At 42.1% G+C, this 26854-nt stretch overlaps 1 protein-coding gene across 4 annotated transcripts in view; it reads left to right on the forward strand.

The window, feature by feature from the left end:
• Positions 1 to 26854, forward strand: part of sgip1a (SH3GL interacting endocytic adaptor 1a) — a 71287-nt gene that overhangs the window by 7946 nt on the left and 36487 nt on the right. For 2 of the 4 annotated variants that reach the window (XM_076724462.1, XM_076724468.1), the window contains exons 3-4: positions 2217 to 2359; positions 6850 to 6894. In XM_076724462.1, the coding sequence (XP_076580577.1) occupies positions 2308 to 2359; positions 6850 to 6894 (97 nt within the window). In that variant the 5' untranslated portion in view covers positions 2217 to 2307. Of the gene's footprint in view, positions 1 to 2216; positions 2360 to 5820; positions 6021 to 6849; positions 6895 to 26854 lie in introns of those variants that run through there. The other 2 variants (XM_076724484.1, XM_076724476.1) reach the window with 2 other exon arrangements.

A 26854-nucleotide genomic window follows, 5' to 3' on the forward strand; every position in this document is an offset into this window, starting at 1 on the left:
AGCTCAAATCACAACAACAGCAAAGCTTTAGCCAGGCCAGATGAGCCTGGAGGAAGCATCTGGAGCTCATGTTATGAGAAGCCAATGGGAAACGAAAAGTTTTTGAAATTGGTTCAATCATTCATTGCCAAAGATCAGCGATCAATGCCAATCTTTTCACACTACTGTTTGATTTATTTTAATGATTAGTTGTATCGTATTTAAACTGTCAATAAATACAAATGTCCATGCTGTGTTCTCAGAACCCAACTTGATGGATACATTTTGCTTTTTTTGTCTGACCATCAGCCAGAAAACCAGAAGTTAGTCACCATTTACCATCATATGAAACGGAGAAGAGCAGCATTAAAAAAAATGTAAATAATCAGGTGTCATTGATTTACTTGTCCAATCAATCAAATGGGTCATCCCTAGCTGTGTCTGGTGCAAAGGGAAAAGCATAATTAGTGCAAGATTGCTATTTTTGTTTTATGGGGAAGTTACGGATGGAACTAGAACACATTTGATAAATGATAGCAATTCAGGGACCTTAGATGGCATCGCCATACCTTATCCTCTACCCCCAGTGGTTCTTCAGTCGCCAGATGATCACGGCAGGTAAATGCAGCTTTCTCTTTCCCGCAGAGTGATGACCCATTTGAAATTGTCTTGTGGTTTTTGGCCGTTGATGAAAGCATTTTGGGACCAACAAACAGATCCAGAGTCGTCACTGAAAAAAGGCCAAATTAGAGCAACACTGCACCCCACAGGCGAAAGGCATAAGCAAAGGTGGAGAGAAAGTAGGTCAAAGGGAGGTATAGGGTGTATGTATGTGAGTGGGGGGTAAATAGAGATAGATGCAAGTTACAGGGTTGGAGAGAGGGAACAAGAGAGGTAAATGCAGTTTATTTGGCATCTTCTGCTTTTGAAATAAATAGTCTCACTTTCCACCATCAGGGAGGTACATGAAATATGGCAGAAACAGGAGCATCCTTGCACATAATCTATTTCTGAATAGTAAGTGCTGTCTGTCTAAATGCCAAGGGGACTCCTCTGCTCTCAGGAGAGGGTGTTTTACTGAGATAAGGAGCGGAGAACGTGTAACAGTGTGTCACTGCAGGTATCAAGCTTATAGGTTCACGCTAAATTTTTTTAGCCCACCATTACCACCAGAGACTTTCATACCTAACACAGGCACTAGTTTTGCAGTGCCCCAGTCTGAATGTGATTCTGTTGGTGCTGTATCTGGATTCTGGGGAGTCAAAAATAGATAATGGTTTTTAGCTCCTCTTTTTACAGTGCTTAGTGACCACTAGTATGTCTTTGGGATGCCTGTTGCAAACTTCATGTTTTACTGTCCCTGTACTATTATGGAAAAAGAAACTGACTGCAGCTGTAGAAGTGGATCGGAGATGGAGGGGTTGGAGAGGTACAGCATAATTATGGCAGGAAAAAGGGCACTGTGTTAAAGTGACCAGCAGATGGCGGCAGCAGCATGTCATTTTGGGGGACCTGAAATAAAATTTTTGGTTCACTTCACATGTAATTGGCAATGACAAATGTAATTCTTAGCTGTCAAATTATAAGTGCACTACCTTACATTAAAAAATAAAATAAAATAATAATAATCAAACATATTTTTAGATTGTTTTGCTCTAATATACAAATATTAACCCAGATGCTTTTTAGATTGAGGATAGCAAACTTGATCAGAGCAAAGAATAAAAAGAAAAAGTTTGACTTATGAATTTTTCTTTATGTCTAGTGTAAGACCCATCATCGAGATGCACTTTCAGACTGCTCGAAGTTTGGGATGTTTGAAACAAAACCATAGCAAAAATGTGGTAGAGGTAACAATCTGCAACATGCATATAGACTCAAATATTTGCCTTATGTCAGTATATTGCAGAATTTGTACATGAACAGGGAGAACTTGTAACTGTGGGTGTGTAGGTATGGGTGCAAGAGCAAGTGTATGTGTCGGTGCGTGTGTCTGCTTGTACTGCAGTAAAGGACATGTTGACCTTCACTGCCCGGCTTGCCTGGAGTCATAGCCCACTGTTCCACATTACTATTCAACCCACAGGTTGTGTTCCTGTGTGTATGCATTCGCCCGCACACTTGCAGTTGTTAAATTGTACGCTAGTATCGGCATCATCCTGCACAGCCTCAGAGCAGCTCAGTCTGCCAGAGTCCTTGGTTACTCCTCATTCTTGTCTCCTTCTTCTCTTTTCCAGCTGAAAATCTTAGTCGTCCGTTTGTCCTCTCCCTTCTCACCCCTCTTTCCGGCTGGGGTGAGCACACGGGGGTCCATGGAGAGAGCTGCCAATGGCTGAGGAGCTGTGTACAGGCTGGTTTCGGATCGTTGCAGGTACAATAGGTAATATCCTTTTCTTGACCTATCAGTTCAGTACAACACCTTCTCAGCAGTGAGGATGTGGATTGTCGGTGTACCTGAAAATAAGGCATATAGGTCACTTTTCTTCTCTTTCTTCTTGTTTTACGTCTTTATAGTCTCTTGGGGTTTACTGTAGATTATCTGATGCCTGTGGTGAAAAGGGTAGTGTATATCTTTTTGTGAGCTTTCAGTATTTTACAGTAGTAGTAATCTTGTAGTCTGTTTGCTTGTGGCTGTATGTTATTCTTGTTGCCGTTTACCTTCACTTTTTTGTTGAACTTACTGATATTGTGATATGGGCATTTGTGTGCTTAAATGCAGTTGTATGTACACTGCGAATTTGCGTGTTGACCATACAGTGTGTCCTCTGAGAAGGTGCATCAGGGAACACTCTGGCACTGTCATTTAGAAATAGAAGAGAGACAGACAGAAGTAGGAAGCATTAGATATTCCCATGGCATTTAAACACACTCCATTCATTTCCCAAAGGCTTCATGCTCAATCTACCCTTTCTGAATGTCGTAGACTCTCCATGCATTGTCCTTTTTTTTCCCATTTCCCTTCAAATCTCAGTTCAGATAGATTTGATACCAAAACTGATTGAAATTAAAAACAGCATGTGAGTGTGTCATTGAGACTACATCTTAAATCCTCTGGCCTACAATGTAATGCATTTAGATCTTTGCAGAGGACGATTTGATTTATCTCTTACAGTGACATTAGAAAGTGACAATAGAGGGATATATTGTCCTTGATTTGTCGTTTTTGAGCTTCTGTTTCCAATAGTGTCACGTGACATACATATATGTCACGTGACATGCAAAACACCATTAACAACAGCTGTTATTGGTGCTATTAAAAGTGCTGTAGATCAGAATTAAAGTTACAAAGTGACATGCTGAGGCATATTAAACTTATTTTCCATTTTGGGTCTATTTGTAGTAGGTAAGAATTTATTGAACATATACAATGCAAAATCTTCTGCCTCTCTCTCCGCTGCCTCGTATCACTCTCCCAAGACCCTCCCACCAAACCCACAAGTTTGAAGGGCAACAGAAAGAGTCCGATGCCGTGCGAAGCCTCATGCCTCGTAGGGCCTGCTCTCCATGGCATGAGCCTCGCTAAGGCCCCAGTCCCTCTCACTGTGACTCGTCTCCTCAGACGCCCCTCCAGCGCTTCGTAGCCTCAGGGCAGAACGTCTCAGGCAACATTGGCAGCTGCGATGGTTGAAAAGTTAACTATTTCCAAAACAATAACTCTTGAACCAAACACTTTACATACAGTTAGAAAGAGCATGCTATCAGAAAATGACATTTTTTTTCCTGAAACTTCATTTTATACTGAATATGTTAATATGCTTTCACATATGTTTTTCAATATGATTGTATTTTTGCAATTTGAACAACATGGGCATGCATCTGAGTGGGATATATACAGTTTGAAAGTTGAAAAAAGTGCCTATCAAGGCGGCCATAAATGGAACCTATGGAAATTATGTTACGCAGAACATGCCTAGTTATCCACAGTGATTGGCAGGCTGTGATTCCTCTCCATAGTAAATTGCATAATGGTTAGTTGTGTGTCTTTTTCAAGGCTGCTCTACTCCTGCAGATCCAAAACAGAGCTTATAGGGCATTAGGCTTTATTTAGCAAATCCCCCTCCCTTCCTCCTCCCTTATTCTACATTCCTCCAATAGCTGGCATTGCAGCATTTGCAGCTGCATTACCACTACACCTACCTCTTTATTTGTAGAAGTAAATAACCAAATATCAGCCATGTGATTTGCCCAGTACAGTTTATGGATGGTATTACACCACACTGAGCAAATATCCATAATATTTGCACCTCATTATCAGTGAGGTCTAAACACCGACACATAGGTATCTGCCATGATTCTCAGTGAACACTAGATGGCAGTACAGGTGAAGATGCTGTTTGTTTTGCAGTCAAGGGAATTAGCAGGAGACAAGAGGAGTAATGTAGAACAAAATGGGAGAGGGAAAGAGAAAGTGATGAGGAATAGAGATGAAGAGAGAACAGAAAAGATGAGGTAGGTAGGAAGACAAGAGAAGGGGAGGGGGCAGGGTAGTCACTAAATACAGCTTTGGAGTTGGGGGAAGAAGGATGGATGAGGGGGAAGGGAGTTAAAGCTGGGGGTGGGGGGCAGGGGTGGGCACCTCCTCTTCAAGAGCATCTGCTGGGTGTTAAGACGGAGGAGCTGGACAGGAAAGATGGACAAATGAAAAGAGGCAGGAGGCAAGTGACAGGATGAGACAAATAGAGGCAGCTTGACAAAAGTAACGAGATGAAAACAGGGAGAAGGGAGAAATCAGGAAATGAAAAAGGAAGAAGTGGGAAGTGAGAGACACGGAGAGATCTGGAGGGAGGGAGCCACCATCACATGGGCTTAAGCATGACTTGGGAGGATTCATTGGGCATGGACTGGCACACGGCTGGCTCTTGTTAATGCATGACTAAGGACTTAGAGATAAATGAAAAAATAGATGCTTATTTGTCCATGTGGGAGAAATTAGTTGCCACTGATTGTCGGTTCTCTCATAAACATACAGTATACACAGCATACATCCATATGTATATATACAAAGTCATCTATGTGAACACCTGTGCACCACACACTCTGCCTGCACCTAAGCATGAGTATTTTGTTCACACGCATTTTCTGAAGACATTGCTCACTACATACATAGTTAAATAGGTACATACATAAGGTCAAGGCTAGAGAGTGGTGCCAACTATTAGTAGATTTATGACTGCACACCCGCTGGGCTTCCATAGAAATGCTTTAATAAGTCATCATGAATAGAATACTACTGTGACTATGAGAGCCTCTTCTATTACTACAGCTAACAATAAAAGTAGTAACCCTGGTACTAACACTAATGGCAGTGGACTCAAAGTGCTTGCTGCATCCATTCCTGGTTCATTCCCACATTTTAAGTTGTATCATTTTGCTGTTCTTGTTGTTGTTGTTGTTGTTTTGCAGGTTTGCCTAATTGTCAGTCTCCTCTGCTTTTTAGTTTGTCCACATAAACATCCACCCCTCCTCTCTCCCTCTCTTTCTCCCCACCCCCTCATAGATAATTAATCAGCAAACACACACAGACCCAGACACAAGCACACGCCCCTCTCTGGGGCTGCTCTGTCATCGGCCCTTCCTGCTCGTTGGTTGCAGCTGTAGCCTGCGTTGCCATAACGTCACGCTTATCGAACATCGTCGCGGTGCAGTGGGAAAGCACAGAGACAGAAAAAGACAGCAGAGTGAAACAGGCAGGCAAAGAGAGGGAGGGAGGGAGGGAGTGAGGGAGAGAGAGAGAGAGAGAGAGAGAGAGAGAGAGAGAGGGCAGAGTGAAACCACACCTTATTCCAAGGGGGGCGGGACACCACAGGCAGGGACACACAAGCAGCTACTACAGGAATAGTCACTGTGCAGGAGGGTGCAGGACAAATATTTTGTGCAGTGCTGTGTTAGAGTCTGCGTATGTGTGTTTGTGTGTGTGTGTTTGTGTGTGTGTCCTCAACATGGGTTGTCACTTGGCTCACACCTGCATGATACTCTCTCCGCGAGCAAATAATTAATGTCATTCACCTCTGGGCAGGCTCGGCATACTGCACTGACATAAGGTAGGGTGTAGGGGAGGGGTGCCTGTGTGTTTGTGTCTGTGTGTATTTAGCGTATTAGTGTGCCTGAACTTACATGCCTTGTGACTTTTTCCTGTTTCTCTTGTTTGGACATGTAAACATGTGTGTGTGTTTAGTGTATGTGCACCATTATTGGTCAAGCAAGAGAGGTTACTAACATAGCATTCTCTTGGGCCACAGTGTCAGGAGATTCAAGCTATAAGCCATGTGACTCCACAAAACTCGGCTGGGATTGGCTGAGGCCATCTCTGACCTCAGCAAACTGCCTCCGCCCCTCCTCGACACTACCACCCCCCCCCACCAAACACACATACACACACATAACCCTCCCTCCCTCCCTCTCAGTCTCTCCGCCTCCCTCCCTCCCTCTCTCTGCCCTGCCTCTTTTATTTATTTTTTTTCCTCCAGTTAGCTTTGCCCCCACCTCTCAGCATCCTCGACTGAATGTGTAGGTTAGAGCCGCAGTAGCAGCAGCAGCAGCAGCAGCAGTAGTAGTAGCAGCAGCAGCAGCAGCAGCAGCAGCATCCTCCTCCATGGCTTAAGCCCCAGTTCTGATCGGCAGCTAGCCCGGCCAGGCCCCTACCCCTCCTCTCTCTCTCTGTCTCTCTCTCTCTCTGTCTCTCTCTCTCCCCCCTCTCCCTTCAGGGCTAGTTGACAGGCGACGTCTGGGGGTGTCGGAGGCTCACAGTTAGCCAGGGCGTTAGCCACATGCACACGGCTGCTCTGCTGCCCATCAATTCTACTGTATCTCTGTGGTAACCGGGGGCTTCTTCTCTTCTCCCCCTCCCCACACCTCCTGCTTTCATTTCAGGCTCCTTGGAGATAGAGGAATGCAAATCTGCAACCATGATGGAAGGTAAGATGATTTTTATTATTATTATTCTTATGCTGTCCCATTTTTGCAGTAATTCGGGGTAATCTCCCTTTATGCCCTTGTCCTACAGCGCTGGCGAGCGTGTGTGGTTAGGATATTCAGATGTCATAAGCTGCCCTGCTATTTTGAGTGCATACATTCCAGTGACTTGCATGTTATTCTCAAAGGGCACAGCCACTGAATGTCTACCATAGAGGCACAATGGCGAGGCTAATTGAACCGTGTGTACCTTTGTGAGTGTGTGTGTGCGTGCGTGTGCATATATCTGAGTGCCCCCCCAACCCCCCTTTTCCCGCTTCCCATCGTAAAGGATTATTTGGATTTATTGTGCAGGAGGGCTTATGTGCCCAGCTGGCTCACTTGTATAAATTCTCTTTGTATGGTGTACTCTGAATCGCATCCACACACACGCATACACACTCACAGCACCGTATGACTCTGCTGTGTTTCCGCTCACGCTACATTGCCATTTTACCCAGCGCTCGCGTGTGGATTGCATGTCTGAAGGGGTTGGGTGCATGCGAATATTTGCACCCACCCATGGTTGGACTGATCCCCCTTTGTGAGGCTGAGCAGAGTAAGGAAAAAGAGGATTGATGACTGTTTTAGTTTCATGTCTCTTTAATTGATGACATCATCAGGGGGAAGGTCAGTGATGGAGGGGTGAATCCCTACAGCTCTGCAGCTGGCACACGAAATGCTCCATCCATCCATCTGTTATATGATATCTCTTATTTCTTATCTTTCATATTGTTCAGGCATCCTATATTCAACAACTACTCTGTTTACCCAGAGCTACCTGAATATGTTGACTTTACTGAGTGAGCCTGAATTGTGTAAGCTTTCATCATTCACGATACATAGGTGAGATTTTGAGACAGTGAACATGGGGAAATAAGGATCAAATGTTTAAAAGGTGCAGATGACTGTCACTTACAATATTAACCTTCTGTGGTTACATACATTTCCTTAAAGAGGTTATTTTTTGTCCATGTTCCAAAAGCTGGACCATGTTGTCATTCAAGCCTGTTTATTCAAGTGCATTTAGTAAATGAATTCCATGCCAGTGTGTCTGCTGCTGAGGAAGAATCTCATTAGCTTGTCGTCTGGTCGTGTTTGTGTGTCTATCAGTGCTTCAAAAGGAATCGTGTAATTCCTGCCCTGACATGTGTTGTTGGCTCTCAGCGATCTCGCATCAGAGAATAAAAAATGATGTTTTTATAGTAAGGGTGGGCAATATGGCCCGAAAGTAATGTCACAATATTTATGGATATTTCTGTGATAGTGATATTCTTGACAATATGACAAAATATGGAGTACATATTGCCAAAGACATGGCGATGTCCATGTAGTTTGTCTGCTCTCCACGTCCTCAGCTGGGCTCTTCTGCGTGAGATAATTTGTTTGTGATGTCCCGTTTTGTTGTTACAGTCTTGCACTTCTTACATATTACTGTGGTTTGTTGTACATCTGATCTTTTGTAACCAAACCACTTCCACATTGAAGTTCTCCCCTTTTTGGAGCTAACTCTTCCACCTTACTTTCACTTTCAGTGAACACATCACATTACATGATAACGTAGATGCCGGATCATATAAAATCAGGAGTGGATTCAATGGTTGGGCGGGAATCTGTGTATTGATTTTGGAGGGACGGCTCTCGGATAGTTTCTAGCACTTTGGAATTGGTGGTTTTCAGCAGTAATTCTCATCCTGATATAATTCAGCCACTACATTTTTTCTTATTTTAAATGCTGAGCATGCTGTTGAAGCATGGTGCATATTTCTGTAAGGATGTCATGAGGGCGTTGTTATGTTTGCATAGACAACATTTCCAAGATTTTGTACATTTACAGAATTACCAGTAACAATATCATGAGCACTGAGCCAGCAAGTGGAGGAGTATAGACTATGAAAACAATCAGACTAATTCAGTCATTCAAACATTATTATACTGCTAGGCAAATTTGCTTTGCTAATAGGTAAAGACGTTAACACAGAAAAACCTGCTAAACAAGAACTTCTATGTTCTAAGTTCTAACCATGTAATCAATTGAAATGGTTATCTGACTGGTATGGTACTGTAGATCTGTTGAACTCAACAGCTTTCTAATTAGACCATGATTTGGGCTGTTCTTCATGTCCGTTCCAACTGATAACCACCTATGCATGCAAAATAAGGCTCTGTGATTACTGGCCTGCTCTGTCAAGTCAAAGTAGACCTAAATTTAAATTGCATGAATGACATCTCAATCAGTTAAAGTGGCTGATGCAACAATAATGACTTCTCCTGAATGATGTTTGATAACAGTGTATTAAACTGCCATGCTACTGTATCATGAACAAGGCAACAGTTCAGCTCGAGCAGGTTGTAATAGCAACATACAGCATCACTGTTTGTCACATATGCGTCATTATACAAACTACAACCTGCTCAGCAAGTTATAATTTAGTTGATGACCATGATAAAGGCTACACCCTTTCTGTCCTTGACGGAGTAAAGACAGAGCTGTGTTTGTTGCTGATTGCGCAACTATAGATGCAGATGATTATAAATATTGGATGTCTCAGGGCGATAATAACAGACACAATAACCAATAGTTAATGATAAACCTAAGCTCATACTGTGTTTTCCCTTTAGTATTTGGTTTATGGTACACTATAGTCTTGAAGGCTAAGCTTTGCTCTTACAATGTGTTGATCAGTGAAATAGGATAGTGGTGCGGCCTAAAAAACACTTTTTGAATGTTTTGCCTGCATGTTAACAGGTAATCTAGGTAGGTAGGTAATCTCTACTTTTTTTTCTCTTGCAGGACAAAGCAGTGCATTCAGCAGTGAACAGTATTTTAAGTACAGTGTTGGCTCATGCTTTAAAATCAGAAAAGCAGAGTTGCACAAAAATACTAGAGTTTACAGAACTGACTGACTCAGCAATAAGCAGATTTTTCAGTAAATAATCCTCCACCGTTAAACTATGACTCCTCCTGCTCTGCGTGTGTCCTGTCATCAGCTGTCACGAGCAAAGTCGTTGGGTAACAGTTACGAAGAACAAAAAAGACCGACTGCAAACTGCTTCCCTTCCATTAGCATGGCTAGCACAGGCTTAGCATAGACTGTGTGAGGGCAGGATTACAGTCAGGTGTTAAAATTGGACGCTAATCCTTGTTAGCTCTGCTTTTTAAAGCCTCATGCCATGGCCAGCAGTGTTGTCCCTGGGTAACACACAGCGTAGAAGGCATGGGGTGATTACTTCATTTTAGTTCAAAGGAAGAAAGACCGCCAGTAAATGGTTTGCTAGTTTTAGTGACAACAACCCCCATCCCTGTAGACACAATATAGCACCAACAGTTACATTTAACCAACTAAATATAACTGTTGCTGAGCCATGACCTCCAAATGATGATCACAGTAAAACAAATTCCCTCAGTAAAACCACAAATCAAATGTACTTTCAGATAAGCGTTTTTGTTCACCTGCGCCTGCGACAGCTGTGGCCGGAGGCATTGTGTTTTCAAGTCCATCCATTCATCTGTCCTATTCTCAGCTACATCCACACTTGAAATTGAACTTGAAAACCTTTCAAAACTCTGGACTTAACTGCATATAAGAGTAAAAAAAAAAAAACAGAATCATACTTGCTCCTGTCCCAATTTGTTTGAAACACGTTGCTGCATCAAATTCAGAATAAGCAGATATTTAATAGAAATCAATGAAGTTGATGAGGTCAAACATTAAAACAGCTTCACTACATATATATATATGAGTCTGCACAGACATGGATGCAAACTGCAGCTTGACTGGGTGGCGGAGGCATACAGCCACAAGGTGGTACTTCTAGTTCTCCACTGTTTTTTTCCTGAAGAGACCCTCTCCCCCTGTAATTTCCAACTGTCTAATAGTATTTAACATGATCATTTGCTATGAATTTCCTGAGTTTACTGCAAGTCGGGTACTGCATCTGTGGCTGTGGTGCACAGTGTGTGTACATCATTGTCTGGCATAATGTCTTTTTACGTAACGTAATGTCTCCTGTATGCTTTCCTGTGCTCATGAGAGCCTGCACTTGTGTGTAATTTACTCAGCTCTCCTCAAGGTAATCATACTGGTGCAGCATGGGATTCCCGATCCCATTGGACTTTTATGGTAGGAGCTGTAAGGAGGAGGCTCAGACATCATTAAGATAAAAGTTTTGTTTGAAGAATTACATTTCTAACTGTGTTAGAACAGTGTACTGTACCAGTGTCCATCTAACACTAACAATGATTGCCATGAAATTTTGTATGATAGTTATGATACACATGATCCATAATTAATTTGCTAACGGTCTTAAGCACTCAACAAGCTTGGTCAAAGTGTGATATCATCAGGCAAGCTGATGGGTTGATTACCAGGCCATTTGCTGTGCATATTCCTGGTCCCCAGAGGATTCATCCTAATCTGTTAAGTGGCCCTCTCACATTTCCTCCAGGACTACCAACAAGATAAAACTTCCCCTCCCACGCAAAAAAACCCCACCAGAATCAACAATTTCTCATGCTTCCTCTTGCCTTCTCCTTTTGCATTTTGGACATTTCCTCTTGTTCCACTTTCATGCCCAACCATTTTGTACTTTTGTACTCAAAGTTCCTCATTATCTTATTGGTAGATTGTTATAAAATTCGTCCACCACACTGATGTTCCCAGTGGGAAAACTGTTTTGATTTTAATGAACCCATGGCATTTCCTGCGGCACCACCATCAGGAGAAAGTTACCATTGTGGTTCCAGCACTGACAAGGCTCAAAGAACAGCTAGATCAGTATGTTATTACCTCTTCAGGATGTTGTTAGAGTGATTTTGAGTCCCTCCAACAATTTTGTGAGTTGTAATGAACACTGCAGCCTCTCGTGGTCACTAGTAGAGCTTCAGACTTGTAGTCTCGTTAATCCTGGTTAGGAATCAGACTGTCACACTGAGGCTCAGTGCTTAGAGCTTGCCGGGCTGAAACTTGGATAAACCCTTGACTGGACTGCTGCAGAGTAGAGGGCAGAGAGGACACAAGGCCATATGGCGGCTCCACTTCAGTCCTTTGATGTGCTATTACCTGACTTTGTATGAAATGATAACTTGTAATGCTTGTGATTGTTTGCTCTCTTGAGTTGGTGGATTGTCAAAAAATGATTTGCATAATTTTCCTACAATACAATTAATACCAAATAAAATTTTAAATTCTCTCTCTATCTGGCTCAGCTTGTGGCACACAAGCATGCAGGTTCATATCCACTGACTCTGTGTTGTCTGTGTTGTTTTATGGGTATAATGCCAGCACTTGGACTACAGGTTGGCATTAACCCATCACTATCAGTTAGTCATAATAGGGTTATATTTCTGTTGATAATAACAGGTGACAGCAATATCGTACTGATTGCAAGAAGCATCCTGTGTGCTATTGCATTTTCTCCTACAGGGCCTGCTGGCATGAGCAAAAAAAAAAAGCATTATAGGGGGATGCTCTTTCTGCCACACAAACTCACTTTAACAACATTGATAACATAAGCTTGTTAGTTATGCTGAACAAGAAATTGCCTCCACAAACGGGTAACGACATTTTGACATATCATGGAATACTTGGAAGCTTGCAACAGTTCCAGCCTACCAGACAGAAACACAGTGATGCCATACTGTGTGACCATTATCACGAAAAAGTTAACTTATCACTTAAATAGACATATGGTTCCCTGGGTAATGACAGGTAGGCTGACCTAGGTCTGTTTGGTAAGGAGCTGGCCAGAGGCTCCCAAGTACAAAAGGAATAAATAGATATTAGGTGTGTTGATGTGGGCACCAAAACATAAAAGATGATGCACCAGGACGGTTCATGTTGAAGACTTATGTGCAAGGAGTGCTACACCGCTTCACGTTGCAGGCCCAAATGAGTGATTTAGTGTCTTGCTATTGGCCCAGACACATAACTTGTGGGCTGATGCATCGGAAACAGCCCTCAGTGGCCCAGCAGAAATTTTATGACGGTATGAAACAGAGCAGCATAGCGCCTGCAATGTGGAAGGCAGAATTATATCTCCCTGCCATCCCTCACCATTGGTGCCACTTATTCTCCATCCTGAGTCATAGTGTGTAGTTTTAGTCCATATTTCTCCAGGTATTGGTCTAATCTGGTCCTCCATAGACACAAACACAGAAATGTATCTGTCGACTTTTCATAGCAAACATCCGTTTGCCATTCATCGCTGTGTACATGCTGGTACACAGGCCATAGATTGTTGTTGTCCTTAGGTAGTGATAAATAGGACATTTTTACCAGGCAGAATGTACAGAGATTTCAAATCACAGAGACAGAAAGCGACTACTAGATGAAATGATGAAAGCTGTCATGTTAGGGCTGTAGGTAGCTCTCCATGCACCGGAGAGTGTGAATGACATGATGCTGCTTTACTAACGTTAATTGATGTACATGTGTATCCAAATAGTAACTGTGTACATTGACATGTTGCCACAAAGCATGACTAAAACGACAGCTGTGCACAAACTGATGTAAGAGATTGTATGTTGATAGGACTATGTCCAAAGGATGAGGAGGTGATAGACAAGGCTATTTCTGACATTATTATGGATGCAGGAAAAGTGAGTCACTGGCTTTTCCTAATAATCGCATGAGTGTGAGCATGGATGCTAATACAACATTAGGCAAACACTGGTGCATGTATACCTTTGTTCAGTCATCAAAGTGCATGTTTGTGTGTGTCTCACTAAGTGTGGCAGAGGCAGAGGAAAGGTCATTGTGGAATGTGTTGCAGTAGAATGGGCACACTGTGACCGTGCATGACAGTAAGTTTGACAGAGACCCAAATGAACTTCCCCACAACACAGACGTACAGGTACAGACACTCAGGAGAGGAGAGGGCAATGCATTCATAGACACAACATCCTCACAGCAGCCCCTCCAGATTCCACGTTCTTCTTTATGCAGACACACCCAGTCACATACACACACATAGACAAGCTTATGTAATGATGCTTCAAGATTCAGAGCCAGATAAACCGACATGTTTGTGTAATCCAGTGGCAGCTGGGGGAAGATGAGGTTCTCTTACAGCGTGATCAAACTGTTTCATTGAATGGTATGCCAGGTTTTAAAAAAAATGGCTGTTTAAACTGCTTAAGGTATTTTTGTGTTGTACATTATCATGCTTTAAAGATGCAGAATTGTTAAAAACAAGTGGACGAGGGATGGTGTTTTCAGCCTGACAGGGCTCGCACAGAGATTGGAGGAGCCTGCTGTCAAAACAGTAGGTGATTTGCTGTCAAAGATGTGTGACCTAATTGAATCAATAGCTTTAGTTTCATCATGAAAAGCCTGTCTCATGTTGTGGCTACAGCTGTAACACCAATGCCATTACTGTGATGGCACCATTGGTGCCTTTGTGTCATGGTTATGATACAAGAGGAGCAGGGAAAGCCTCTGGTGGATCCATCAACGAGCAGAATTCAGGAGAGAACCAACTGAGTGTATTTCAGTGCTCTGTTGATGATCTTTATGCTTCTGTGTCATGTGAAACAATACATGTACCTTATTTGTAGAGTTTTTTGAAAGGCATGCTGTGCTATCTGTTTGACTGACTCATCATCTGTGTGTCCTTACACACTCACACACACGCATGCACGCTTACACACCACAGGGATGTGTTCAGGTCACAGCTTAGATCCTCTGTGAGCCTAACTCCATGGATTAGCAAGTCTCCCTGTAACTTTCTCAGTCCTGGCACACACACACACACATTGCAAAAATTCTGCTATCATAATAGTGCCTTTTATAAAGTCCATAGAGCAAGCCACAGCACCCAATTAGAGGAGAGACAAACAATGAAAAAGACACACAGAGAAAGAAACTGACACAAGCTGGGAGATGGAGAGGGAGAGTGGAGAGTGTGCTATAAAGCCATTTCCAGGAAGAAGCAGGTAAACAAAATGAGGACTGGTGGCGATAGAAAAGAAGATATGAGGTAAAATGTCCATGTAGGATAGCGTGAGAGTGGAAGAGATACACAGAGAGCAGCAATGCGTGTCAGAGCCCTGCAGGGAGAGGGCAAGACAGAGATATACAGAGGGAGGGAAGGAGGACAGTGCGATCATCATGAAAGGCCTGTATTTTGTTGAGTCACATCCTTGTGTACGGCTTTTTTTTCAGTCTGATCAGCTCACGTGGTGGGCAGTGTGATTTCAGAAAGTATTAGAGAAGCTTGTGCAGCCTCTGTGCCCTAGATTACATTTTCTTTTGTTGTCATTTTATGTCACTTTTCTGTATCTGGATTTGCATCTTGGTTCAAAATGGCAGCTTTAGGTACATCCTCATTTGTGTGTACAGTGGAAAAGCAACAAAATCATGGATGGTATGCTAATACTTCGCTTTGCTCATGCCAACTTGTGTTGTGTTGTTCAGGTAGAGGCTTGTTCATCTTCATTTATGGCCATGGATCAGTGGTGATTTTTGTCCTCAGACACCTTACTGCTCTGGTGGCATCTCTGCCTTCATTCTACCTCTGCTGTTCCCACCATCCTCTCTCTCATACCATCCCCTTTCCACCTGAGTCTCTCAATCAGTTCATCCCCCGAGTATCTCGTATGTCCTGTTGTCCTGCTGATGTGGATAAAGCTTCTTCTTTCCTTCACACGTTTCCTCCAGCGCTGTCTTTCATATTATCAAAGGAGGCGTGGATAGACATGGTGGCAGGGAAACCCTCAGGGAAGTTGGATTTATTTAGCCATATAATATTAATGTGCTTCTCTGCATAATGTATTCAGCTCCCAAGCTGACTGTTAATGCTTGGCTGAACCAAGCAGCTTAATGAATAAATTCACATGAAAACTTATTGCAGTTAGATAGATTAAATTGCCATGGTCGTCTTCTTTGTTTGTGAGTTAAACATCAGCGCACATGATGATTATGTGTGTTTCTGCACTGATGACATATCATGGTTTTTTGGGGGAGAACCTGCCTACATTCAGCTTGTATCATCTACTTCAATTAATGATATCCTTAGTTTCCCAAAATACCTTTCAATGTGCCCTCGGGAAATAGCAAGACTTATTCTGCTGGGTTACATGTATAGGAATACTTAGGGGGGGAATTAGAGGTGTACATGAAACCTCATGAAACACTGCAATAGAAGAAAGACAAGAAAGACTTCAGGCATCAGCTTTTTTCTTTTAAAGCTTCAGCTTTCATTCCCTCCATCCTTCCTTCCTTCCAGCTCTTGGTTAATTAGAAACAGTGCCTTTGTATTCATCCTTATGGGTGTGACGGAGTCCCTCTTTTGCCATATCTGTGGATATGTCTGGGTCTAGCACTCTGTGTGTACTTTTATTTGTACTGTATGGCTTTGAGCCAGACCAGTGCAAACAGATGTCAGTTTCAATCAGTGGAGGATGCACTAGCACAGTGACGCACAGACACAGCTACAGGAAGAGATTAGCAGCGTTTGGAGTGATACTGGTTGAGTTGAGAGATGTAGCCGATGAGGGAGGGATTGAAAGATTGGAGGGCTGCAGAGAGAGAAATGTAGGTATTAGGGGTCAGAGGAAAGTGATTCATGAACTGAGTGTTTTGAGGGTGTGATTAAAGAGTGACACAGCATGTGCAGAAATGTCTCGCCAGCTGTGTGTGACATGTTCTCAGGCTTGGACTGTTTGCATGCAAAGTGTCTGTTTGAATGGGTGTGAGGCTTTGCGTTTAAGCACTCTGCGTGTACATTCGGATGTATGCCTGGTTAACATTCAGGCGTGTTTTAAAGAGCTGAAGAAAAACACTTTGTAATTCAGTGTGTGTGTACATGCATCGATTTGTGTGGCTCAGTTAAAATCAAAGATGTGTTTGCACACATGACATGAGGTCATTGGTACTAGCCTTTAAATGCACATTATGTAATTTCTGCCTCAAGCTGCCTCTCAATAAAAACAAAAACAAAAGATGTACTTTGATGACGCTGTGAGGTAGTTTGGCATCATGGAAGTTGTTCCACTGCAGATGAAAATCTGTCCACCATGACTGAGGCAGACATGTTCATGTAGGTTATGTATTGAAGTGTCAGTCAGGTTATATTTAGTCGCATTCACAGACTTGCTTCCTCATTCTGACTTATCATGCGGTGTTTCCCTGGAAGTTGTAGCAGCTACAAAAGCACCATTACCTCGAATAGAATTACAGATTTCTCTGGACTTGAAGATTATTGGAAACATTTGGGATAATTGAAGAACACAGCTCAACAATATATCTGACATGGGTCTTGTCATATTTAGACATTTTTATGAAGAAATGTAACATATTATACCTGTAAGACATCACTAAACAATCACTGGCCTCTAGAACTTTTATCATTGAGTGTCAACCAGTCATTATTAGTCTGTGTGCATGCTAAATGTGTGAATGTCAGTTAACAGTCAGGGGTGACAAATCTGAGTTTCTAGTCTGCTCTCTCTCAGAAACAGAGAGTGAAACACTGATGGCTGAGGTGTCATGGCAGTGTTGGAGAGTCAGAGACTGTATACAGTCATTGCTGATCTGAATCACTCTTTTCACAGAAATGCTATATAGCTTGTGCATTTCTGGATTATCTTATCACAGATGGACGTAACACAATTCTGGAATTTCCCCTCGCGGGACAAATAAAGGAAAAAAATTGAAATTGAAATTGAAATTGAAATTGAATAATTTTGTCCACTAGAGAGTAGAGACAAGTTTATTTTCCATTTTCAACAAATTAAAATGCAATAGCCAAGGGTCCTGCTAAGGGCATATCTTGACCTATCTTGATAACAATTTGTTAAAAAAGTAAGTGTAAGGGATTTTACTTGATGTCTGACATTGTCACTTCAGCTAGAGATGCAGTAAAATGCATACTTTTTTATTTTTTTTTAATTATTTTTTGGGGCTTTTTTAGCCTTTATGATAGCAACAGCTGAAGGTATGACAGGAAAGGGGGCAGAGAAAGGGGACGACACGCAGCAAATAAGCCACAGGTGGGAGTCGAACCTGTGGCCACTGCAGAGGACTGACAGTCTCAAAACATGGGGCACACCCAACTGAGCTATAGGGGCACCCCATAACATGTAAACTTTGATGTGTCGGAGACTGACCCGACTGACTAACCCAACCTTCATTAAATAACTTTCTGAACTCATCCTAACTTTAAACAATGCATTTCAAACTTATTCTCAAGCACAACAAATCTGGAACTTGTTTGCAGTTTAAGTGTGTGTGTGTGTGTGTGTGTGTGTGTGTGTGTGTGTGTCTTTCACTCAAGATAATATGAGCATTTTAATTTGGACAGTGACCATCAATTATCAGGGTTTACTTTGGCACACAACACATTTATGTTTGCATGAATGGATGTGCCCGTAAAGGTGTGCACGTTTGTGTGTGTGAGAGATCATTAATGATGCTGGAGAGACGGTCCTTTCTGCCAGTCGTCGTCCCAGCGGCTATCAGATGGATGACTCACAACAGATAGGATTTCATTAGCAGACATCAGACCTTCCACAGAATAGAGGAGCCATTGATTTTCACCATATCAGCAGGGAGAGGGACAGCGGGGGGGAAGAAAAGGGGAGACAGGGAGACATGGGAGGTAGAGGTACAGAGAAACTGCACATCAGTGAAACTACAGCACATGGCACAAAGCACCTGTCATCTGTGGTCCCACTGTAAGACTCTGCAGTGGAGTACTGAAAGAGGTATTGGCTCTACGCTGTTCAGTATCTGTGTCTGTAATGAAAGACGGCTGCAAAGGATTTTTGATATTGTTAGTCTGAGAGTCAATAAAGTAAGAAGGAGCCTTCTTACTGTTGCTCTTGTGGGGAGTGCTCTATGTGGTTCCAGCTGTGCCTCAGCTCCTGCGTTCTGGACTTTTGACATGTGGTATTATGGTTTAATGTAGCAGTAATTGTTTTCTTAGCTGCAGTCCTCAGAGGAGCTCCTCCACGTTCACTCCCAGACTGGTCCCGTACACTGTCATGATTCCAATTACTTCAGTTTTTTGTTGTTATGTAAAACTCAAACTTCAAGCACGCTGTCGTAAACAAAAGGAAATGAGTCGACTCAGATTAATTTCCACTGTGTTTTTTTGTTGTTGTCAGCTGTAAGTGCTGCCTTCAAGTGATTCAGTAATGTCGGAGTGCTTTTGCTTGCGGGGAAACCAACCTATGGCCATGTTGTGTCATGTCACATTCAGTTCAGAGATGGCTACTTTTTTTGTTCTTCAGTGTGATGCATTGATGTCATTAAGACTCCAGGCTTTACTTTATCTGAGGCACCTTATTTGCTTATACATTGCTGTAAAGTCAGCATTGGAGAAGTGAAAGACTGATTAAGGCCAGAAAAGACTGAAACAGCAACAGATCAGAGACAAGAAAAGGCTGATAGATATCAGAGTGCTTCCAAGTATATCGGTGTTTCACACTGTTTGTGTACTCAGGTTGCTATCTTAAGCAAAAGGGCAAAATGATTTGACCCTTTTGGGCTTTGCCAGATAGCAATTATACATACAGTATATACGCAAATAACATTAAGAGAGGAGAGAGAGGTGCAGGAGTCACTGTGGACCCGACTGAAGATGATCTGCAGTGTTTCTCATTACGCCACAGGCTCATCACTCCTGCCAGCTTTTAACATTTCTGAGAGATTCAGTACCTCATTGACCTCACTGGTCAGCGACTGAGTGAGATTCATTTTTGGTCATTTAGCATCCTTTCCAAAACAAATTGGCCACACCGACCCATGAGAGTGGAGTGCAATTTGTCCAGATTAAAAGGCAGATTGGAGGAAAAGGAAGTTACTCCCCTTTCTTTACTGCCGTGTTAACCACTCTCTATAGTTGGTGAGGGCGACGCACGAACAAGAATGCCTTCCTGTCGTATTTCTTAGGAATTAAAATTGAGGGCTTTCTAAGCTTAAGACATCAGCAGCACATATCCTCTTTGAGGGCAGTTTGAGGTTGATTTGCATTAAACACACATGCAGGAGGTTTGACAGACTCTTCTCCAGCCATGCTGAGGGCTTTTTCCTTCAGATTCACATGGTTTTGTTTTTGTCCTCACTCTCAGTCCCTCTGGCAAGTCATAAGGCTCCGTGCAAATGGTTTTTATTTGCTAGCATTTGTTGCCTTTAACAAAATTGGGAATTGGAATCATTTAGTATCCAAAACAAAAAAAAAAAAAAAGAGTAGTTCTGCTCCCCTACTACTACGACAAGTGTTTACTTTATGTTCTTATCAAGTTTCTTGTTTAAATGTCCTGAATGTCTCATAATCATCTCTGAAGTCTCATCGTTCAATAAAATATTTAGAATTTATGCCTTCTGCTTCATCTCATCGATCTAACGTTTAAACTCTTAAAGACATGTCAGCAATAAGAAAGTGTGTTTCATGTTCTTTTTCATCACAGTGTGAGTCAGAGAGGGCAGCTGAGTGTAATACAGCCCCAATCTCAATCATTTACACTATACTGTCCCATTAGAGCATTGTAATGGATAGTTCTACATGGTGCACGCTTGTATGCATCTGTTCTTGTGTGTCTTGTTATTTTTGTGTCTGCATGCCGCTGCTTCTTGACATACAGGAGAGTCACACTGTCCCTCATTTTGCATTACTTTAGTGCTGCAGTTGTAGCAGGATTCTCCTGCAGTGGCCCCTCTTCTTGTTGTTTTAGAAGTACCAGTGTGTTACATAACATGCAGTCATATTCACAAGAACAATGGCGTACCTTTGTGCAGCTCACACACGTGTGTACAATGTTAGCACATACTGACGTGTTGAACAGAAACACAAAACTGTTCCAGCTGAGTGTGTACAAGTGTACAGAGCAGGTAGTGCACAGTCCTTAAGATTCAAACATTTCTATCCTTAAGTCTTGAACCTATTTCTGTTGCTTGGACAGTTCATACTGTCAAGAATGGCAGGAGAAGGATGATGGTAGAAAAACAAACAGCAGTTCATGAGTCATAATTGAAACTGATGCTTGTGCAAAAGTTGCTCATGGTGCAACCAGACAGAGCCAGTAGACCCATGTTAGGTTAGGATGCAACTGACTGTCTCTACCCACACCATGAGGTTGGGTAGATACAGCATGTAAGTGTAGCTTCCCTCAACCTGCAGGTTATATAAGAAATTCCAGAACAGCAGATTGCTGGCCATTAGAGTGACACTGGAATTGATGTTATGTTTCCTCAAAGTGGTTCCAGATCTTGTGGTTCATCGTGGTTTCTCCACATCCCCTTTCTCCCTCTCTACCTCCCTCTCTTTCTCTGTCTCTCTCTCGCTCTCTTGCCCTCCTTGTGTCACTCTCACTTTCGCTCTCCGCTCCTCTCCTTTCACAGACAAACAGCATTCCACCATTTGAAGATGTTAGTGGTTCTTTATTTGAGGACTGTGACTGTGAGAAGATGCAGCCAGAGGTTTTTAATGAACCCCTGTCTTAATGAGCCGTAGACAGTCGAGACATTCCTTTTGCAACCAAAAGATGACCAAACCTATAATCTGGGTGTGAACAGGGGAGGGGTGGAGTCAGCGGTCTGCTTTAACCGGAATGAACTGAGATTATATTGTTGGGAGGGAATAAAACAGATGTAATCCACAGGAATTCGGGCCAGCTTTTTAGGATCCTATCTCAATGAGAGGGACAAGAGATGGGTGAGAAGATCCAGCCTTTGTTGCTGATCTCGTCCATGTTGATGTCAGGCTTGTCACTCCAGTGTCTCTTCAGAGTGTGCAGAGTTGGCGCTGTGTCGTTTTCTTCTCCTCTCTTCCCCTTTTTCTTTCCTCATATTCATAATTGTTTTCTTCGACAAACAAAGTCATTTCCTGTCCTCCCCGGGGGCACATGGAAGGAGGACGTGACCGGGCTGCATCTGAGCTGCTGATACATATCAACTTTCTGTCAAGCCTCATCTGGACAAGACCACACACACGCACACACACACACAGCCTGGTAACATGCTGTGTGTGCAGCACTGCTTGCTGTTCATGTGGAAACTTTTCATTCTGGGTAGCCTCATAATCTGACCGGCAATCTACTGTATGCCTCTCTGCTTGAGTCTCCTTCGCTCTCTCTCACATATCTCACACACACTTAACCCACACTTCCTTTCTCACAGACCATATTCAGAGCCGAATCTTATAGCTGTCATCGTAGCTGAAAGATGTCTGACTTGCTGCTGGGAAAGCCAACAGCAGTGGCCAGAGGAGATATATAGCAGGAGTCTGTCCATGATCCTCTTCCATGTCTCTCTCAGTTTTAGTCTCAGTCATCTTTTCTTTTTTTTTTTCTGCTTTAATCCTGCTGTTCTCCCCTCTGTTCTCTCAAAGAATGAAGATTTTGTATTGTATTAACCCTGAGAAAGCAAGGAGGGGAACAAACTTAATAAACCTGTGGAGTAATTGAAAAGTTGCTGCTGTGATCCTCGGTAGTAGCAGCATCCAGTTTTGTTGAAGGCCCCATAAACATATGGTATCTCCCATTTACGCTTCAGGTGGTACATACAGTATATACCACATATAAACATGTTTAGCATCGCAAGCCAAGCCAAAGAATATCCAGATGACATGGCATGGTGTTTTTTATCAGATAAATAGCTATAACGTATAATAAGGATTGACGGATGAGCCAGCTAATCGGCTGATCAGTTAATCAAATCAAATCAAATCAAATCAAACTTTATTTATATAGCACTTTTCATACATAGTGCAACACAAAGTGCTTTACAAGAGTTAAAAACAATATAAATAAAAACAACACAAAAAAAAATCAAAGAATAAATCAAAAAATAATCAATGAATACTTTCATATCTACAATCAACAAATCAAACTTTCCATGCAAAAAGTTAAATAACATGAAGTGAAATTTGAAGTGTGGGGACTTCACGCATTAAGCAGCATGTCTCTCTGGACTTTGAAGTGTTCAGACTTAAGTTCTCAGTCTATCTGCTCTTTGCAGATTATTGAAGCATTGCTGACCTAAGAGGAGTTGTCACTGATCAATGGACTTATCTTACTAACAGGACTTGTGGGAGGAGAAACCATTTATTAATTATACTCAGCCTTACCATCAATTGTGTTTGCACACATGACACACAAGACGGACAAACACATGGAGGTGAGCAACAGAGCAAACAGAAAAAGAAAAACTCAGCTGAATCAAATTGTGTTATTTAATAGCAGTATTTATGGAATCAGTGGTATTTATCAGTTTATCCCTACAATATTTCTCAATGTCCAGCCCAGTTTTTACAAGATGTTATTGGATGAAATCAAGCCATTAATGTAATTGGTTACTTGGTACATTGGCCGACAGAAACAGGATTTGACATTGAGAAGAGTGCCCATACAGTACATTGCCAAGGCAAATGGGGCGATTCCCAGGATAACACTTACTAACACACACACACACACACACACACACACACACACACACACACACACACACACACACTCACACACTCTTAGACACACACCTACTTTTTGGAACTTTGATATAAAGCTGTGCTGAGGATCATGAAGGAAAGGTTCAGTGGATGTAGTTGAGAGCGGAAGCTGAGTTTCTGTCGCATAACCTTCTGATTCACCGCTGGATTTTAGTGCCCCAAGTCTCCCAATAAAGTCTCAGTTTTACATCAAAGCAATCAAAGTGGACAAATAACACTCAAACTGCTGTTCCAAGATCCTAATTGTGGCTTGGTTGATTATCTTGGGCTGAAGCCAGGCAGATTAATTTATGCCAAAAACTGCACTAAAACACCTCTGCTTTAGTTCTGTCCATCTTTACAACATAGATATGATGATAATATATTGTGAGCACTTCCTGTGCCATCCAGCAGCATTGTGTGGGAAGGATTTAATCAGGCTGATCCAGTCACACAGGAGGAGACTGGTTAATTCAGAAACCCTTCCTGTTTATAGATGAAGTCAGATGGTAAAGAGACGTTGGTTAGCAAATTATTATTACCTCCAGTGAGTGGACAACATATCTATTAATACAAATTTGAGTTGATCAGAAATATTTGCAACAGTTTTGAACAGATAACCTTGAAATTTGGGAAGAATGTTTATGCTCCCCAAAGGATGATTTCCAGTGATTTCAGTGTCCCCCTGACCTTTCATCCAGGCTTAAGATAGAAAAGATAGCAAAACTTGATACACATATTGTCATTGCACACGTCATGTTCACGAGTGGTCTTCTTCATCATGACAGCATGCAAAAAGTAGCTGACGATGTTATCTGACGCTTTCCTACTGTGAGATGTAGGGGGCGCTGTTCAGGTCTCTGTTTAGTTGCTTATTCTTAATCGTTATTGGCCAGTCTGTTCTGTAGAATTGTAAAATTGATTCATCAGTGACTCATCAAATGTGGGCTTGTGGTTGCTTCATATGTAGTTGTAGGCGTGTGTGTGTGTGTGTGTGTGTGTGTGTGTGTGTGTGTGTGTGTGTGTGTCAGTTGTTTTCTCACCACCACAGACCCTGGTTCCTTCGTCCTCCTCATCCTCCTCCGTCACTTAATAGAGACTTCATACTCAGTGCAAACACATCTCCCGTTTTTGGGGGATAAAAAAATCGATTTTCTCGTCTGTGAATCACACTTCATTGTACACCCACACCGTCTTTCACCTTACGGCTCAACTACTTTGAATCATTGCATTTGATATTAAAATCTCTGGGCAGCTGAGTCATTAACATTTTATGTGTTTAGCATATTTGCTTTCCCACAATCTTAGAATAATCTGTGAGTCAAGGTAAACCTTATTATTTGATACTTGCATGAATATCTTCATAATGATGAGATGGGCTTTCTGTAAACTTGTGTGTGCTCCATTATGCATGGTGGGCAGACTGTGTGTTATGAGCCTGTGTGTTCAACACAGGTTCATTTTAGTGAAGAATTTCTGGCATTTTGATTTGTCTTTACACTTGGATTAAGACACACTGTAGTTGCGTATTGCACACACAGTAGCATTTCAAGCACTTAATGTAATGAAACGTGGTCTCACTATTTTGTTTCTCCCTCTGTGGCCACTCCGGTGCTCCATACATCACAGTGCACAAATACTAATGTGATGTTTTAGCCCTGACTTTGGAAGAAGAATGTGCTTCCCTTACTGATTATTTGACTAAGAGCAGATGTAAACAGTTGTATATGAACCCGTATTTTGATGCTGCATATTTTTTGAGCGTTGTTAGACCATCAAATCAACACGTTGAGCTAAGTGTGACTGAAACCACCATAGAGCTGCATTCTGGGCTGTCAATTCTCAGTGAGATCGTCAGTATTAGCAATTCTTTAATTGGTAATTTTATTGATATTGTATGTTGTTCTATATTCTATACATATATTGATATTAATGTTATTAATGTGGCTTGCCATTTCTACTCTGATTTTGGTGAGTCTGCTGTGCTTTGCTGGATTAGATACGATCATGATTAGCATGCTTTTGAGATCCAAAGGTTGACCACTTGTCAGCAAACACAGACCACATACGCATGTGGGGTCATGTTGATCAATGGGAGGGCTCTTAGTTTTTTCTTTTACTCTCAAATAGGAACCACAGTTCTAAAATAAACACTAGCTACCAGTCAGTATGACAAGAAGTTATTACTGTGGCTGGTAATTCATACATCTATTATATAAAATATTTGATATTAACTTTGTTCAGTTTACTTTGAACACTCTGCAGTTTGTGTTGTACTGTAGTTGTCACCATTTTGCAGTGGTGTGCATCTCTATGCTTGACCTCAGAAAACTACATCCAGGAGAGTCTTGATCAATGCGCGATTCACAACCGAGCCAGACTGAGGACTAGGAGCTCATGTCTGTCTTGAGTCTCAAATAAATGAGAGTAGTGATGGTAAAGGTCCTTGCTGTTTTAGTCCCTGGCCAGAAAACAACCAGGGACCCACAGCAGAAAGAGGAAACATTTCCAGGTCAACAGATCAGGATCAGGAAACTTTTTTTTAATGTGCAGTTGGAGCTACAGTCCACTTTTGTTATGCACTGAATGAATGGCAGCAGCCTCGCTGTTTGTATGATGATAAACACAACGTAATTTCTCAGCCTGTTGGAAAACATTCGGTACTCAGGAAATTGCATTTTACATCAGACATATGGAGGTTGGTTTGTGTGCTTTTAGAAAGACAAGGCTGCAGAGGCCAAGAAATTCAACACAATGGAAGCCCTATGAAGTGCTTGTATAGTATCTCACATTTGTAGATGTGTTACATCACATGTGTGCACGTCTTTGAATTTCCAAGCCACAGCTATTTGATCGCATCTCCTGCTACTGAGCTGCTGTGTATTAATGTGGTATTAAAATGACAGTCAGAGCTGTGACAATGCAATGAGGAAAAGGTGAATTTGTCATTCTCCTCGAAGACTGAAGAATCCACTCAAATCCGTAGGTGTCTCGCATTACTTTTGTTGTCTAGCCAACGCTACGACAGCAGCTTTAGCCTTGAACAGACAGTATTACACAAGCTGACGTCACATGTGGCCTCACTGTCCCAAAGGATTCAAGAAACGTTTCTCTCCAGTTACCATTTTACAGACTGGTCATCAGGTTGTTGTCATGCAGCCAAGCAGCACCTCAGTCTGACACCTTATTGGTCACCATCAAAGTCATTTTCTTATCTTTTCAGTATGTTATTTTTTCAGGAAAGAGACATGTATCTCTAAATACACAAACCTATTTATCTGTACTATGTTTTCTCCATTTTATAATATTATTATGCAGGGTCGTTTCTTTATGAATACTTGAATGAGAGTAGAACTATTATTATGAGAAATAAGGAACGACAAGCCCATTTAGCAAGCACAGGAAGCACACATGTGGGAAAGGACATAAGATAGATGGCGTCTGTGGCATGAGAGCTGCTCTAGCTGAACTGACCGTTGAACATCACTCCACAGTT

This window comes from Chaetodon auriga, chromosome 3, assembly GCF_051107435.1.
Source record: "Chaetodon auriga isolate fChaAug3 chromosome 3, fChaAug3.hap1, whole genome shotgun sequence".
In the NCBI taxonomy this organism is placed as follows: Eukaryota; Metazoa; Chordata; class Actinopteri; order Chaetodontiformes; family Chaetodontidae; genus Chaetodon; species Chaetodon auriga.